At 32.5% G+C, this 15,275-nt stretch overlaps 1 protein-coding gene across 1 annotated transcript; it reads right to left on the reverse strand.

Moving 5' to 3' along the window:
- Positions 1-1,730: 1,730 nt before the first annotated feature.
- LOC127715093 (uncharacterized) lies at positions 1,731-15,275 on the reverse strand. Its single transcript, XM_052221131.1, has 11 exons — positions 14,982-15,275; positions 12,948-13,135; positions 12,093-12,227; positions 8,860-8,909; positions 8,220-8,324; positions 7,768-7,872; positions 6,226-6,330; positions 5,173-5,374; positions 4,224-4,313; positions 2,886-2,990; positions 1,731-2,192 (listed from the first exon to the last, which is right to left on the reverse strand). Exons 1-11 carry the CDS (start codon positions 15,001-15,003, stop codon positions 1,917-1,919), a joined length of 1,383 nt encoding a protein of 460 aa, XP_052077091.1. The 5' UTR covers positions 15,004-15,275; the 3' UTR covers positions 1,731-1,916.

Consider the following 15,275-nt stretch of genomic DNA (forward strand, 5'->3'; position numbering starts at 1 on the left):
TACTCTGTATATTCGTTTTTTTGATGGGCGGGCTTCTCCTGCTGCATACTGGATATTTAAAAAAATTCTGTTAGTGCCTGGGTCTTTTAAGTAACTCAATGATCTCGTAGAGGTAATACTGCGGTTTGTCGTTAAAATCGAGCGATGTCTTTATTTTCTTTGAAATACGATTGTATTCAACATTTCTGTGCCTTTCGCCATATACACTTGGTAAAGTGATAAGCAGCCTTTCACGGTTACCCCTAGGAACACTGTCTGTGCTACGTTGTTGGTTGCTGTCTCGTAATCAATAAATACTGTTTCGGGGTGAAGTTGGTACTGAAGTTGTTGAGCGATGTATCGTTATTTAACTTTTTTTTTTAAAGAAGAAAATGCTACATGTAACTTGGATGCCGATTACTGTTCAAATTGTGTCTTTTGTAAAGCTTGGCTCCTAAAATTTGTTGCATGTATATTATATTTGTTAGGATTAATTGGGTTTTTTTTATATTAAATTTCAGAACAGTGTATTTATTAAAATTTAAAAACATATATAATTACTAATCTTTAATTCATTATTTTACTTTTTACTTTTTTCGGAATGTACCAACAATTAAAAATATCCACTGATAAGTTGTAAAAATAATAAACATTTTTGTACACATTTTTGTCTATTTTTTTTTTCTTTATATATTTGTCAAATTCATTACTTTTTTTTCCTACTTAACTTATATCAAATCAAAAATATTGTTGCACATTTACCTTTATTTAATAGCAGAATAAGTATTTTATAAAGATTTTACAGGTTAAATAATAGGTATATTTATCCAATTCAATACATTTCCCTACTATAAACTATAACAAATATAAAATATTTTTGCACATTTTCCTTGAATTAATAGCAGAATATTGTATCATTTATAAAATTTTACAGGTAAAATAAAAGGTAAAAAATATTACTACAATTCAGAAATAAACTATAATTGTTAAAACAACAATCCACCCTATGTTTACATATGCTTGTAATTAAAAGTGGGCAAACCAGGATGACACCGGAAAAGGGCATGTTATAATTTATACATAGAACACAAAAGACATTGAATATATGATTTATTGGTCAGACCTGGCGTCTATATGATATATGAGTCATCAGTCTTAACTTGCACAAGTAATATTTGTCATTTTGAAAACTATTATATATACATGTATAAAGGAAACTGTAAATAGAACAAATGATCAAAACAATAAGATCTATTGTAAATGATCAAAACAATAAGATCTATTGTAAAGTCCACATGGCGGTAATCATCAATATGCCCTCTTTTATTGTTCAACAAAACTTCAAACGCGTTCGCATTAGTTGGGCTATTCCAGAGTTATTTGAGTATGGGCGGATTTTCAAAGGAATGTTTGAAGGACCAATAAAAAAATCAACTTCTTTTTAAAAAAAAAACAATATCGTGAAAAATGTTAAGATTGGCACTAAAATACCTTTCATTCGTATGTTATGTACAAAATGTACTATATTCTTGGAGGAAAATGTAAACGTATTTTTGGTGAAAACCGTAGATACTGACTCTTTAAAAAAAATGTGTTTATTTTAAAGCTAACGAAAGTATAACATTCTGAAATGTTAGAAGCTGAAATAAAGCTTAACAAGTTCCTTCATATTAAAAGTAGGTGTTTTTAAATCTTATTTTGCATATTCAAAACTTCCAACTTTTAACTAGGTAAAAAGAAATTACACCAAGGGCAGGTAACTTTTATTGCTTACATGTGTACAAATCTGAACATTAGTTCTGCCAGACATTAGGAAAACTTTAAATGAAAGTTATTAACTTTACGTTTTAAATTAAACTTTATGTTTTGTCACCATCTTGAGAAAAAGAAGCAATTTCACAAGTATCTAATTTCCAGCTCTAACAGTCTGGTGTTGTCTATTTACTCTGAACGATGCCTTTTGTTAAAATTGTATTGTCTGACAAGGACATTAACACAGGCCACACTAAATAGTCCACTAATTTTCCTTTCTTAAAATAAGTGTTAAATCTGTTTGGGTTAATTTTCCCTCCTTCCTTGAATTCAAAATCCATAGCAACTGGAGGGTCTTCGAAGTTCATCATCCAACACATTTCAGCGCATTTGTTGATGTAATCCAAGGCAGCATTCCTTCCTTTGAATCTTATACTTTTAATCGTATTCAGTCTACAGACCTAAATAATATAAATACATTAAATGCATTTATAAATAATCATATCAACAATAAATAATGATAGATAAGCTAGAACTATAAACTGCAGTTCATGCAACTATGAATAATGTTTTTGCATAGTCGCAAGAACAACCTCTGGAACAGAGATTTAAGTTTGTAACTTTTAATACTTGTAATTTCATTTGTAAAGAAAACGTAATTCAAAGGAATTGTGAAGGCCAATACACAATATTTAATTTTAATTTTTGGTGAAAACTGTCAATGTTTATTACATCATAGTAAGATCACAAGTGATGTTTTTACAATCTAGAAGACAAATTATTATTTTTGTAATTTGAGGCACCAAATACTGACTCTTATATTATCTCCTCTTTTGGCGTAACAATTAAAACGTTTACGGCGCTCGACGAGTTTCTTCCAAAGCTGAACCTGTGGTATACATATAAGAGAGGCCAATGATACCAAAGGGATAATCAAACTCATAAGTCGAAAACGAAAAGACAATGCCATTAAAAAAAAACGAAAAACGACCAAAAAACAAAACAACAGTATACAAAACATAAAATGGAAAACTAAAAGGCTGGGCAATACGAACCACAATAAAAATCCAGGGGTGATATCAGGTGCTCTCGAAGAGTAAGTAGATTCAAAAAAATTCTTGACATAAGAAAGCACATTTCTATACATCTAATACCTCTTTAAAAGCTGGAATAGTATCAGCTGCCATCTTTCTTTGAAAGTCTTTAATGTGAACAACACCGTTTTTAGATACAGGGAGTGCAATATCTTTTCTCTCACTCTAAAAACAATTAAATGAAACAAAATTCATTTTCAAATAGGTATTTTTCAAAATACACACAAATTGTAAATATCGAGTTATAATTCATAAACGATAAAAAATCAAACGCTTTCAGAGTACATGTATCAGAATACAGTGAACAATTAATCAAATGAAAAGAATGCGGTACATCAAAACACTTTTTACAGTCCTCAAAGCGCCAGTTTGCGTTCATGCGCGTGTCTAGCTTAGTTTCACTTTGAACAATCTTCTCACGGAAATAAGTGTATTTACTAACAGATTATTTAGGGGACTCTGGTATAGAAACATGCTTATATCTAATTCTCACGTCTAGCAATCAGACCTGCTATCAGCGTCTGTTTGTGTATATAAAGTTTTAAAAGGCAGCGAAAACCAGTCCGATTGAAGATGGTCCACATTGTACAAATGCCACACTTTCTACAACAAATACAAAGTTTGCAGCAGCTTTTTCAGGGTTGCACGTGACATAATGTAGAGCTTTATTTGTTTTGCCTCCTTTTTTTACAGGATGTAGGGCAAATTTTTCCATGCAGATTTTTTTTTCGCATTAGGGCCGTCATGTCCTATTTCGTCGCATATAATGAAAACTGGACCTACTTTTCCAGCTATGTATAATTATAAAATGTGTTTGTTATGAAGACACTTATAGCTAAAGTTTTTGTAGTAATGACCAAATTTAGCATCCATTGAATTTTGACTCTGCCGAAACAATTACGGAATGTACAATACCAACAAAGAAAAAGTCGTCGCGTTTGACAGAAATTATAGTATGAGGCTTTTAGTTAAAAATTTTAATCTCAAAGTTTAAATATGGAAACGATTAATATGCTAGCTTCCTGAATATCTGAAATATTAGCTACTGGACGTTTAGCAAATATTAATCAATTTAATATGAAACATTTGTTGTTTTCAAAAATTCAACCATGAGGACGTTGTTCACGTTATCTATTAAAGGGGTACTGTATAGAATGTCCATTATTTGTAATTATTATATCCAATTATTCATAATAGATAAGTGTCATCTCGATCCTTAATCCAAAACATTAAATCGTGATAAAGTTAACAAATATTAGAGATTAACCATCACTTCGACGCATGTTAAAATGTACTATGTAATATTTTTACAATGTTTGCATTTCATATAATATATTTATATAGGCTTTGTACTTAATCTATATATAGCTATCTACAAATACAATGTAATATACATACTTTTTTGTGTTTTCTCAGGAATCCTACAGTTTCACATTTAAGCATTTCTTTTTGTTCTTCAAAGAGATCACGGCCCATTTTCTGGCAAGTCTATAAATGAAATTTTCAATGATGGTAATCATTATTCATCAATATAAACACTATTTTTCTTTTTTTTTATATAACTTTTAAGAGTTGGTATCTGTACATGTAATGCAGTTGTTGTCTACATTTTAAGAGTTGGTATCTGTAAATGTAATGCAGTTGTTGTGTACATTTTAAGAGTTGGTATCTGTACATGTAATGCAGTTGTTGTGTACATTTTAAGAGTTGGTATCTGTACATGTAATGCAGTTGTTGTGTACATTTTAAGAGTTGGTATCTGTATATGTAATGCAGTTGTTGTGTACATTTTAAGAGTTGGTATCTGTACATGTAATGCAGTTGTTGTGTACATTTTAAGAGTTGGTATCTGTACATGTAATGCAGTTGTTGTTGTTGTTGTTGTTGTTGTTGTTACACTTATTGTTGTACATTTCACTTGAATGTACAAATACCAAGCACCAATCATCTCACTTTAATGTAAGTGACACGTATGAAAACAATGAAGCTTTATTTTCTATGTTTTCCAAGATCGCATTCTATCTCCGTTTCTCTTTTGATTTATTCGTTTTTGATGTTAAAAAAATTGTTGTTGGTTTTGTCTTTTTACAGTCCATCATGGTCCAGGTAGACTGACTTGGTATAGGAACAGAATGTAGTTAGGATACACTAGTTTTACGTGGTACATTCTTTCTCCATTGCCTATCTATATACCGTAAAAGTAAAACACAATTTTGCGTGGATTTGAAATTATCTTAAACAAAGTATTTGCATGCCAGTGGGCGTAAAGCGAGCAACAAACATTTAATTAGCTAACATAGAATTGAATACTAGTATAAAATTCGCATGCACTCAGTCTTCGTATTACCTCTAACCATTCCAATAATACAACAATACTTTTTCGTTCACCATAGACATTTTTCACAACTTCATATGCGTTGGTCCATTCGTCAACATATAAGGAGTTCAATCGTTGAGGAAACAATGGACCTTGCTCTTCCTTCATGTCGACATATGGTTCAAGTTCTGGGAAACCATGTCTAATATTTTTCGTCTCCGCTTCGGTTAATCTAGGTAGATGTATTAAATGAAATATATTTATTGTGTATGTATGTTAACAAATATTAATAATGTATATGGAGTTGATCGTTGTATTAGAATAAATTATCTGTCTTTCCTTTTGGTGGAAACTTGTTTTGTTGTTGTGTATTCTAATTAGTATAATATAAAAGTATATGACAACAAAAGTAATTTGATGCACCAAATACGCTTTTTGAAAATGAATCTCTCGTCATTGCGATCAAAACAGCTTTGTGAAATTACGAGAGAAAAAAACACACCACCGTTTCAGCCGATCCTATCGATAATGGAGTTAATAAAATTTAATCATAATCAAATAGGGTGATTATAATACGTGAGGTTGAGGCACGCATACTTGCATTTCGCATGTATGGTCGGCCCCAGGCTTTTTGGCGCAGTTTGTGTTGCTTAATCTTTAAATTTCTGTGTAGTGTTTTTGTCTTGTATGTAGATATTATTTTGTTTTTGCTTTTTTGTCATAGTGTTGTCTGTTGTTTTTTGGGTGTTTTTTTTCGAACGATGGATTTGATTATTTCCTTGGTATTTCTCTACCTTTTCAAAATAACAACTCAATCACCATGATTTTCATACATTATAGTTTTATGGTTTACAGATTGAAATATTTATTTCCTTTTATGTTTGCTTACAATCATTTTCAATACTATCATACACATTGTAGGTTTTGACTTACTCGTCCTTCTGCTTTTTTACCCTTATTGATAGATCTCTCTTTCACTTCTTATTTAATACAAACAGGTATATGCATATGTCGGATTCACGTGGATGAAACTACAAAACGACACAAATAATCCCGCAAGACATGTAAGCTCTTCTGACATACCTGTTAAGCAAGGTATCATTTTCTTTCTGAAGCCTTGCTATACGAGTTTCCAACAACATTTCTCTGGTAACAGCTTCTCGACTTCTACTGGATACTGGTGGATATCTGTTCAAAATAATGGTATAATGTTTTATTCTGTAATACTATATGATTACGGCAACATAATGGTTGTTCATAACGGTTTACTTGGACAAATCATATCATTTTTATAGGATTAGAGGTGATACTTTCAATATGGAAATGCTCTCGATTTGGAAGTGTTTAATGGTTGGAGACGTTACCTTTAACGAGAAATTTTGGATAGGAAATACCTACCGTTCTAACACATCTGTATAAACTGTTTTAGTTTGACTCCATATTGCTCGATCTTGCGTTTGTCATGTACTACTTAAATAGATTACTGTTTTTCTGCTTTTCTTTTGACCACTGTTGGCCTGTAGTTCATCAATTAGTGGCTTCCGTGTGACCACAAACACATAAAATATCTCCTTACTTAACATAATTATACAGATTTTGTAAATTTAATTCTATAAGATTAAGTGACTTGTTCCATTAAGGTCGTCTAAAACATACCTTTCACTTTTGCTAGTCGTTTTTGAGTCATTCACTTCACTGTTAAATGCAGATTTTATAGTGCGTGTCCCTCGACCAGAGTTGCGTGTGTTTGTACTATGTTTTATACTTGGAAGAGCATTGTCCTTGCTGAATGACTTTTGACTAACTGGCCTGCGAGTGATAGATGGATCTTTGATCCAAGTATAATTCATTGATCTATTGGTTTCAATCTTTGCCTTTGGTCTTATATTTGTTTTTCTGAAAGGCATTGCACATACAAACCTCCACCAATGTTCCGCTTCAACTGTGTTTAGTATATATTTTTGATTATCAATCCAAATGCCAAAAAGTGTAAGTCGCTTATAACATAAATCCAAAATACCATAACTCTAAGGCTAATACTCTACGATTTCAATAAATCAGTCTAGGTTAGTATTCCTGTAATTATTTCTTCGCCACTTACCTGGTATCACCATCCTTTACCACGCCATCACTCCTAAGCCTACTCCTTTATTATATTGAGTCTGCTTACGGAAAGACTTCCATTTGAACTCCTCCCACTTCTGTTGCCGTAATATTTAATATAGACATACACGAAGGTATGGTTCAAAAGGAAGTCTTGTCCTGCTTTTAACTTACTTTAATATATAAAGATGATGTTTTATTTGGTTGTTTAAACATTGCAAATTTGTTTAACAGTTGGGGAGTACTGTTAAAAGACATGTCCAGACATACACGAGGGTCTGAATGGGGTTAATAGAATAAAGAATAATTGACAGAACAGCAAATAAAGAAAGAATAGAGAAGAATATGCCGAAAAAATAACGAATAGATAATTATTATGGGGTGTTAAATTATAAATAATAGAGAATAATGGTCAAAAAAGATAGAGAATAGAAATGAAGGAACTCCAACTAGATCATTTTACACTGATGGGAGATTTTATCAACATTCATTATCAAATCTTTATTGAATTCACCATATTACCTATTCATTACTACTTCTAAATTAGAACCCAATTCCTCTACTTCATGTTCAAGTTTTTCTACTTTGTTACTGTATCTTTGAGTTGTGTTAGTTTCAATTATATATCTACAAAAACCAAATAATGATATTATCAATGACTTTTACAACCTAAATAAAATTAAATTTATTTTCATTAGTTAAAAATATCATAACATTATCTGTTACTATTCATTTATCTGTTCTGTTTGAATATCTTTTCGTTTAAATAAAGGTAAATAATACGTTGCTAAATAAATTTCAAGATAAACACAAACAAAAACTGTTAAATAATTTTAAAATTATGACGAAAATGTACGCTGTACGCAGTTAGCGCTTTAATATCTTTTAACCAAAAAACAATTTAGTAACTCATCAACGTTATTTGCAGAATTTTAAAATGAATTTGAATTTTTCTCTCCTAAGGAAAGTAATACCTATTGAGGAGACCATCTTTTTCTTTTTTCAAACGAGCAACATCATCCTTTAGAGATTCTACCTGTGATTCGAGTTCGCCTTTAGTTTGAGATACTTCCCTAACTCTGTAAAAACAATTTTCATTTTATAATATTTTAATAAAATGTTTCTAATTTTAAGTAAAGTTTTTTGCTGTGCATGTACTGATTTTGTGTCATGGATGGATACTCCATATCCTTTGTTTTTCTATTACTGCTAGTCCTGAATTTATTGAAGTTTCCAATCATGAAAAACGTTTTCCCCATTCAATCAATCTAAAAATATATGCTATACAAATATTGTTTTGTACATAAATCAGGCCGTTGATTTTCTCTTTTGAATTGTTTAACATTTGTCATTTCGGGGATTTTTATAGCTTATTATGCGGTATTGGTTTTGCTCATTGTTGATGGCCGTACGGTTGTTAACTTCTATGTCATTTGGTCTCTTGTGGAGAGTTGTCTCATTGGTAACCATACCCCATCTTCTTATTTTGATAAATACTTGAACATTATAGATAATAACTTTAACAATTGTTTCCATTTTTTTGTTTTTTTTTTTTTTTTTTGTTGTTGCTATTAATCCATTTTATACTATCCTTTTGATCTCCCGATGCTTTACCTTAGTCTTTGTTCTTCTTTTAGCTGAGTTATAAGGTTGTTAATTTGTGACTGCAAGTCAAAACATAACAGATGATTAGAACAACAGGATTTAAAGGTAAAAGTTCAGAAACGAGATAAAGTGAAATCTGAATATGAAACTTATCATCACAAATGATACAAAACGCTGACACAGAGCTCAAAGAACGATCCCTATGATCTATAACCGATTTCACTACGCAGGGGGTATGCAAATCAAACAAATAGCAATAATATACCTATGATGAATCAACACCAAACATTGAGCGCTCACAAACATGTTTAACCCCGCCACATTCTGTATGTGCCTGTCCCAAGTCAGGAGCCTGTAGTTCAGTGGTTGTCGTTAGTTCATGTACGTCATACTTGTTTTTCATAAATTGTTTTGTTATAAATTAGGCCGTAAGTTTTCTGAATTAAATCATTTCATATTTTTTATGTCGGGGTCTTTTAGCCGACTATACGTAATGGGTTTTTCAAATTGTTGAAGGTCGTACAGTTGCCTATAATTGCTTACATCCACTTCATTTGAACTTAAAAGGATAGTTGTCTCATTGGCAATCATACCACATCTCCTTATTCTTATAAAGGGCAGTATCTTTATTATCAAGCAGCACAAAACATAAAGTATATGCCAAGAGGAATTCCCACAACCATGGATATCCATGAGAATCAACACAAAAAATAGGGTAATGCCAAGAGAAATCACCACAGCCATGGATATCCATGAGAATCAACACAAAAATAGGGCAATGCCAAGAGAAATCACCACAACCATGGATATCCATGAGAATAAACACAAAAATAGGGCAATGCCAAGAGGAATCCCCACAACCATGGATATCCATGAAAATCAACACAAAAATAGGGTAATGCCAAGAGAAATCACCACAACCATGGATATCCATGAGAATAAACACAAAAATAGGGCAATACCAAGAGGAATCCCTACAACCATGGATATCCATGAAAATCAACACAAAAATAGGGTAATGCCAAGAGGAATCCCCACAACCATGGATATCCATGAAAATCAACACAAAAATAGGGTAATGCCAAGAGGAATCCCCACAACCATGGATATCCATGAGAATCAACACAAACATAGGGCAATGCCAAGATGAATAATCCCCACAACCATCGATATCCAGGAGAATCAACACAAAAATAGGGCAATGCCAAGAGGAATCCCCACAACCATGGATATCCATGAGAATCAACACAAAAAAAGGGTTATGCCAAGAGGAATCCCCACAACCTTGGATATTCATGAGAAGTAACACAAAAATAGGGCAATGCCAATAGGAATCCCCATGCACAATCATGGATATCCATGAGAATCAACACAAAAATAGGGCAATGCCAATAATGAATAACAACCAAACATGGAGTAATGTCTATTATTATTCAACCTCAATCATGGAGCAAATTATCAAGTTCAGAAACGAGATAAAGTGAAATCTGAATATGAAACTTATCATCACAAATGATACAAAACGCTGACACAGAGCTCAAAGAACGATCCCTATGATCTATAACCGATTTCACTACGCAGGGGGTATGCAAATCAAACAAATAGCAATAATATACCTATGATGAATCAACACCAAACATTGAGCGCTCACAAACATGTTTAACCCCGCCACATTCTGTATGTGCCTGTCCCAAGTCAGGAGCCTGTAGTTCAGTGGTTGTCGTTAGTTCATGTACGTCATACTTGTTTTTCATAAATTGTTTTGTTATAAATTAGGCCGTAAGTTTTCTGAATTAAATCATTTCATATTTTTTATGTCGGGGTCTTTTAGCCGACTATACGTAATGGGTTTTTCTAATTGTTGAAGGTCGTACAGTTGCCTATAATTGCTTACATCCACTTCATTTGAACTTAAAAGGATAGTTGTCTCATTGGCAATCATACCACATCTCCTTATTCTTATAAAGGGCAGTATCTTTATTATCAAGCAGCACAAAACATAAAGTATATGCCAAGAGGAATTCCCACAACCATGGATATCCATGAGAATCAACACAAAAAATAGGGTAATGCCAAGAGAAATCACCACAGCCATGGATATCCATGAGAATCAACACAAAAATAGGGCAATGCCAAGAGAAATCACCACAACCATGGATATCCATGAGAATAAACACAAAAATAGGGCAATGCCAAGAGGAATCCCCACAACCATGGATATCCATGAAAATCAACACAAAAATAGGGTAATGCCAAGAGAAATCACCACAACCATGGATATCCATGAGAATAAACACAAAAATAGGGCAATACCAAGAGGAATCCCTACAACCATGGATATCCATGAAAATCAACACAAAAATAGGGTAATGCCAAGAGGAATCCCCACAACCATGGATATCCATGAAAATCAACACAAAAATAGGGTAATGCCAAGAGGAATCCCCACAACCATGGATATCCATGAGAATCAACACAAACATAGGGCAATGCCAAGATGAATAATCCCCACAACCATCGATAACCAGGAGAATCAACACAAAAATAGGGCAATGCCAAGAGGAATCCCCACAACCATGGATATCCATGAGAATCAACACAAAAAAAGGGTTATGCCAAGAGGAATCCCCACAACCTTGGATATTCATGAGAAGTAACACAAAAATAGGGCAATGCCAAGAGGAATCCCCATGCACAATCATGGATATCCATGAGAATCAACACAAAAATAGGGCAATGCCAATAATGAATAACAACCAAACATGGAGTAATGTCTATTATTATTCAACCTCAATCATGGAGCAAATTATGTCCATAATATAGTAATACCAAAATTTAACATTATATAAATAGCACATAGCTGAGAGGGTGATAGAGCAGATTGTTACCCCGAGAAAACATTGTCAACTGACATATTTAGATGTAATATAATGATAGGACGTTAGAACTTTACATGTATCTGTTTAGATGTAATGTAATAATAGAACGCTAGAACTTTACTTATACCCGTTAAGATGAAATGTTATGATAGAACGCTAGAACTTTACGTGTACCTGTTAAGATTTAATGTTAATAAATATGATAGAACGCTAGAACTTTACATGTACCTGTTTAGATTTAATGTTATGATAGAACACTAGAACTTTACATGTACCGGTGTAGATTTAATGTTATGATAGAACACTAGAACTTTACATGTACCGGTGTAGATTTAATGTTATGATAGAACACTAGAACTTAACCTGTTTGGCATCACTTTCCTGTTCCCTGAATGCTATGTCTTCTTTCATCTTTCTGTTGTTAAAGGCAAGGTCATCAACAAACTGTTGGTGGTGACGATATGTTATTGCATTCCAAACTGAATAACCCTCGGCTTCCTTTAATAAAAAGATGCAAACCCATGGGAATGATTTATGCATCAATGACTGATTCCCCCTTCCTTGGTTTGTGTTTCCTCTCTCTGACAGTCTCTACTGATCTATATCTTATTTGATGTACTTTTTTAATATAAGTTTATTTAACTAATGCCATTTCATATTAATATTTACATATATAAAAAAAACTAATTGCTAAAGGGGGAATCTTTTCTACGGTCACTTAATGTGACGACAAAAAGGTATGCTGGTCGTGGGTTACTTTAATCGTCAAATAGTATTTTTTTATGAGCTTGAATCTTTTCTCTCTTATAAACGTCTGATGTAAGATAACTGTATTGAATTATGCATTTATTAACATGAATGTATTACAATAGGTTGACATTTATTGACGCGTGTATAATTTTGACAACTTTTAAGCTATGTAAAATTTTATAACGAAAGATATGAATATTTCTGGGGTTGTGCTAAATCGGAAACGAAATCAAATTCAAAGAACGAAACGAAGCAAAACGGAACGAAAAATTATTATCGAATAATACTGGAACACTGCTATTTTCCTTTTTTAAAAAATTGACATCGAACATCGAGAAATTTAATTGTTATGATAGTTGTAATAACGCTACATAAGGCTTTGAATTTCGATCCAACCCAATGAAATTTATTTCAGAATCATGTTTACTGTGGACGGAAATGATATAGTCTTTTTAAAAAAAGGCATACCAACTTCTTCCGCAAATGACCAATCATATCTGCATTTAACTGTATAAAGATCTGTTCTAGGTACTCAGGTTTGTGAGCCTGTCCTTTACTGTACATGGAATATACACGACTTGCCCAATCTAATAGTTCATTCGTCAAAACATGCAGTTTGAACATCCATTTATTCCGCTTTTTAAGCTGCTGATTACCTGTAAAATTATAAAGTGTATCATTGAGTCATAAACTCATAGTTTTTATGCAAGGTGCAAAGTTTAAGTCATCTTTTAAGTGAGGTGTAATCATTTTATTAATCTTACATCTATCGTTTCTGTACACCAACACCTCCCTTTTACCATTGACTCGATTTTTAGGACAATTTCTGAGAATCTAGAGTACACGATGTCATGAACTTTGACCCATAAATACACACTAGATTACAACTATTAGCTTCGCAGATTTGTACAGGTTTTAAGATCTGTGAAATGCATTATCATACAGTTTGAATCATAAAATAAGTATCAGTTGATTGATAAAATGTAAACACGTGTGGTATTTCCTGCTTGACTTTGAGCTATTAGAAATATTTGTCAAGTTTAAAATCATACAGTATTGAGAAATGATAAGTGTAAGGACTTTAGCACTCAAATTCTATATTTCTTTATTTCTCAACAAACTAAATTACATTGGGTTAGAAAAGAAGACATGCATTTTTTAAAATAAGTCGTCGGATTTTGAGACACACCAACAGTCGAACATATTTTGTGGCGTGTTTTTAATGTTGGAAATTATTTCAATTGTTTTCACAAGATTTAAGATATGAATTTACTAGCTATCAGTAACTGCAAGTACTCTCAGATCTGTACTAAGTGTCTTTTTGTTGTGGGGATGTATAAGTACCCTGCCACGTCCACTCTGTGTTTTTGTTAGATGTATTTCTGCTGTGTATACATCTAATGAGTTAGGCCCTTTTCAACAGATTTTAATAGATTGTTCTTATGTTGTACTGTTACACCACTGTCCCAGGTTAGGGGGTAGTTGGCGCCTTCAAACTAGTTTAACCCCGCCACATTCTATATGTGCCTGTCCCAAGTCAGGATCCTGCAATTGAGTAGTTGTCGTTTTTTTCTGTTTCTCATAAAAAAATTTCGTTTATTGATTTGCATAGTTTGTTATTTGTTTATGCTGTTACACCACTGTCCCAGGTTAGGGGAGGGTTGGTGCCTTCAAACTAGTTAAACCCCGCCACATTCTGTATGTGTCTGTCCCAAGACTTGAGCCTGTTATTCAGTGGTTGTCTTTAGTTGCTGTATATTATATTTGTTTTCGTTCATTATTTTGTACATAAAACAGGCCGTTAGTTTTCCCGTTTGAATTGTTTAAAATTTGTCATGTCGGGGCCTTTTATAGCTGACTATGCGGTATGGGTTTTGCTCATTGTTAAAGTGTAAGACAATGTTCAGATTTTACCACCATTATATTGTAATTTGAACAGGACATGCATGTATTGCAAATTTATTTTTCAGAAAAACTACATATTTTCAAATTCGTTCAACAACTGTATCACAGCCTGTCAATACTGACGTTCAAACCCCGCACGTGATAGGTGCGTTTTTGACTCAAATCGTAGTTGACTAGGAATGTCAATTTTCATACCGAAGGACAGTTGTTCGGTTCGTGCACTCCGGCTTCCTCCACCAACAAAAACAGACCTCTGCGAAATAGCCAATAGTGCTGAAAGTGGCGTTAAACACCAACAATCAATCATCAATCAAAACATATTTTTAATTGAAGGACAGAAACTTACGATAAACATAGTTAATTAAAAGTTTACAACAGCTTGTGTATCCGAATAATGTTTAAGTTGAATATATATTATAGTAAAAAGAAAATATAAATGATCTTTTACTAAATGCTTGCACTTTATTCCTATGTTAGATATGAATGCATCTCAATTAATATTCATGCGATTTTTATTTCAACATTTATTCACAGTTCATTAGATTAAAATGTTGGTATGTGCTAGATATAAACTATAAAATGTATAAATATACTTACTTAAATGTGCTGTAGATGTCATTTTGAAATATTCCACTGATCAAAACAAATATATATGCTCTTAAAATATTACATATTTTCTATACACACAACGTGTCTAAGCATAAATAACCATAAACAACGCTATCGCATTCCAAATAGAAACATAGCTATTTAACTTTTTATCAATTGACTTTCACTACTTTAAATTAAAACTTTTAAATTATTGTTAAGTATCACTTGAAAGAATATACATTTGTTTATCTAACTGTTGAAGTCAGAGTTTATTACTGGCGATTATGTATAATTTTTAAA

Source organism: Mytilus californianus, unplaced genomic scaffold (genome assembly GCF_021869535.1).
Source record: "Mytilus californianus isolate M0D057914Y unplaced genomic scaffold, xbMytCali1.0.p SCAF_9, whole genome shotgun sequence".
Classification (NCBI taxonomy): Eukaryota; Metazoa; Mollusca; class Bivalvia; order Mytilida; family Mytilidae; genus Mytilus; species Mytilus californianus.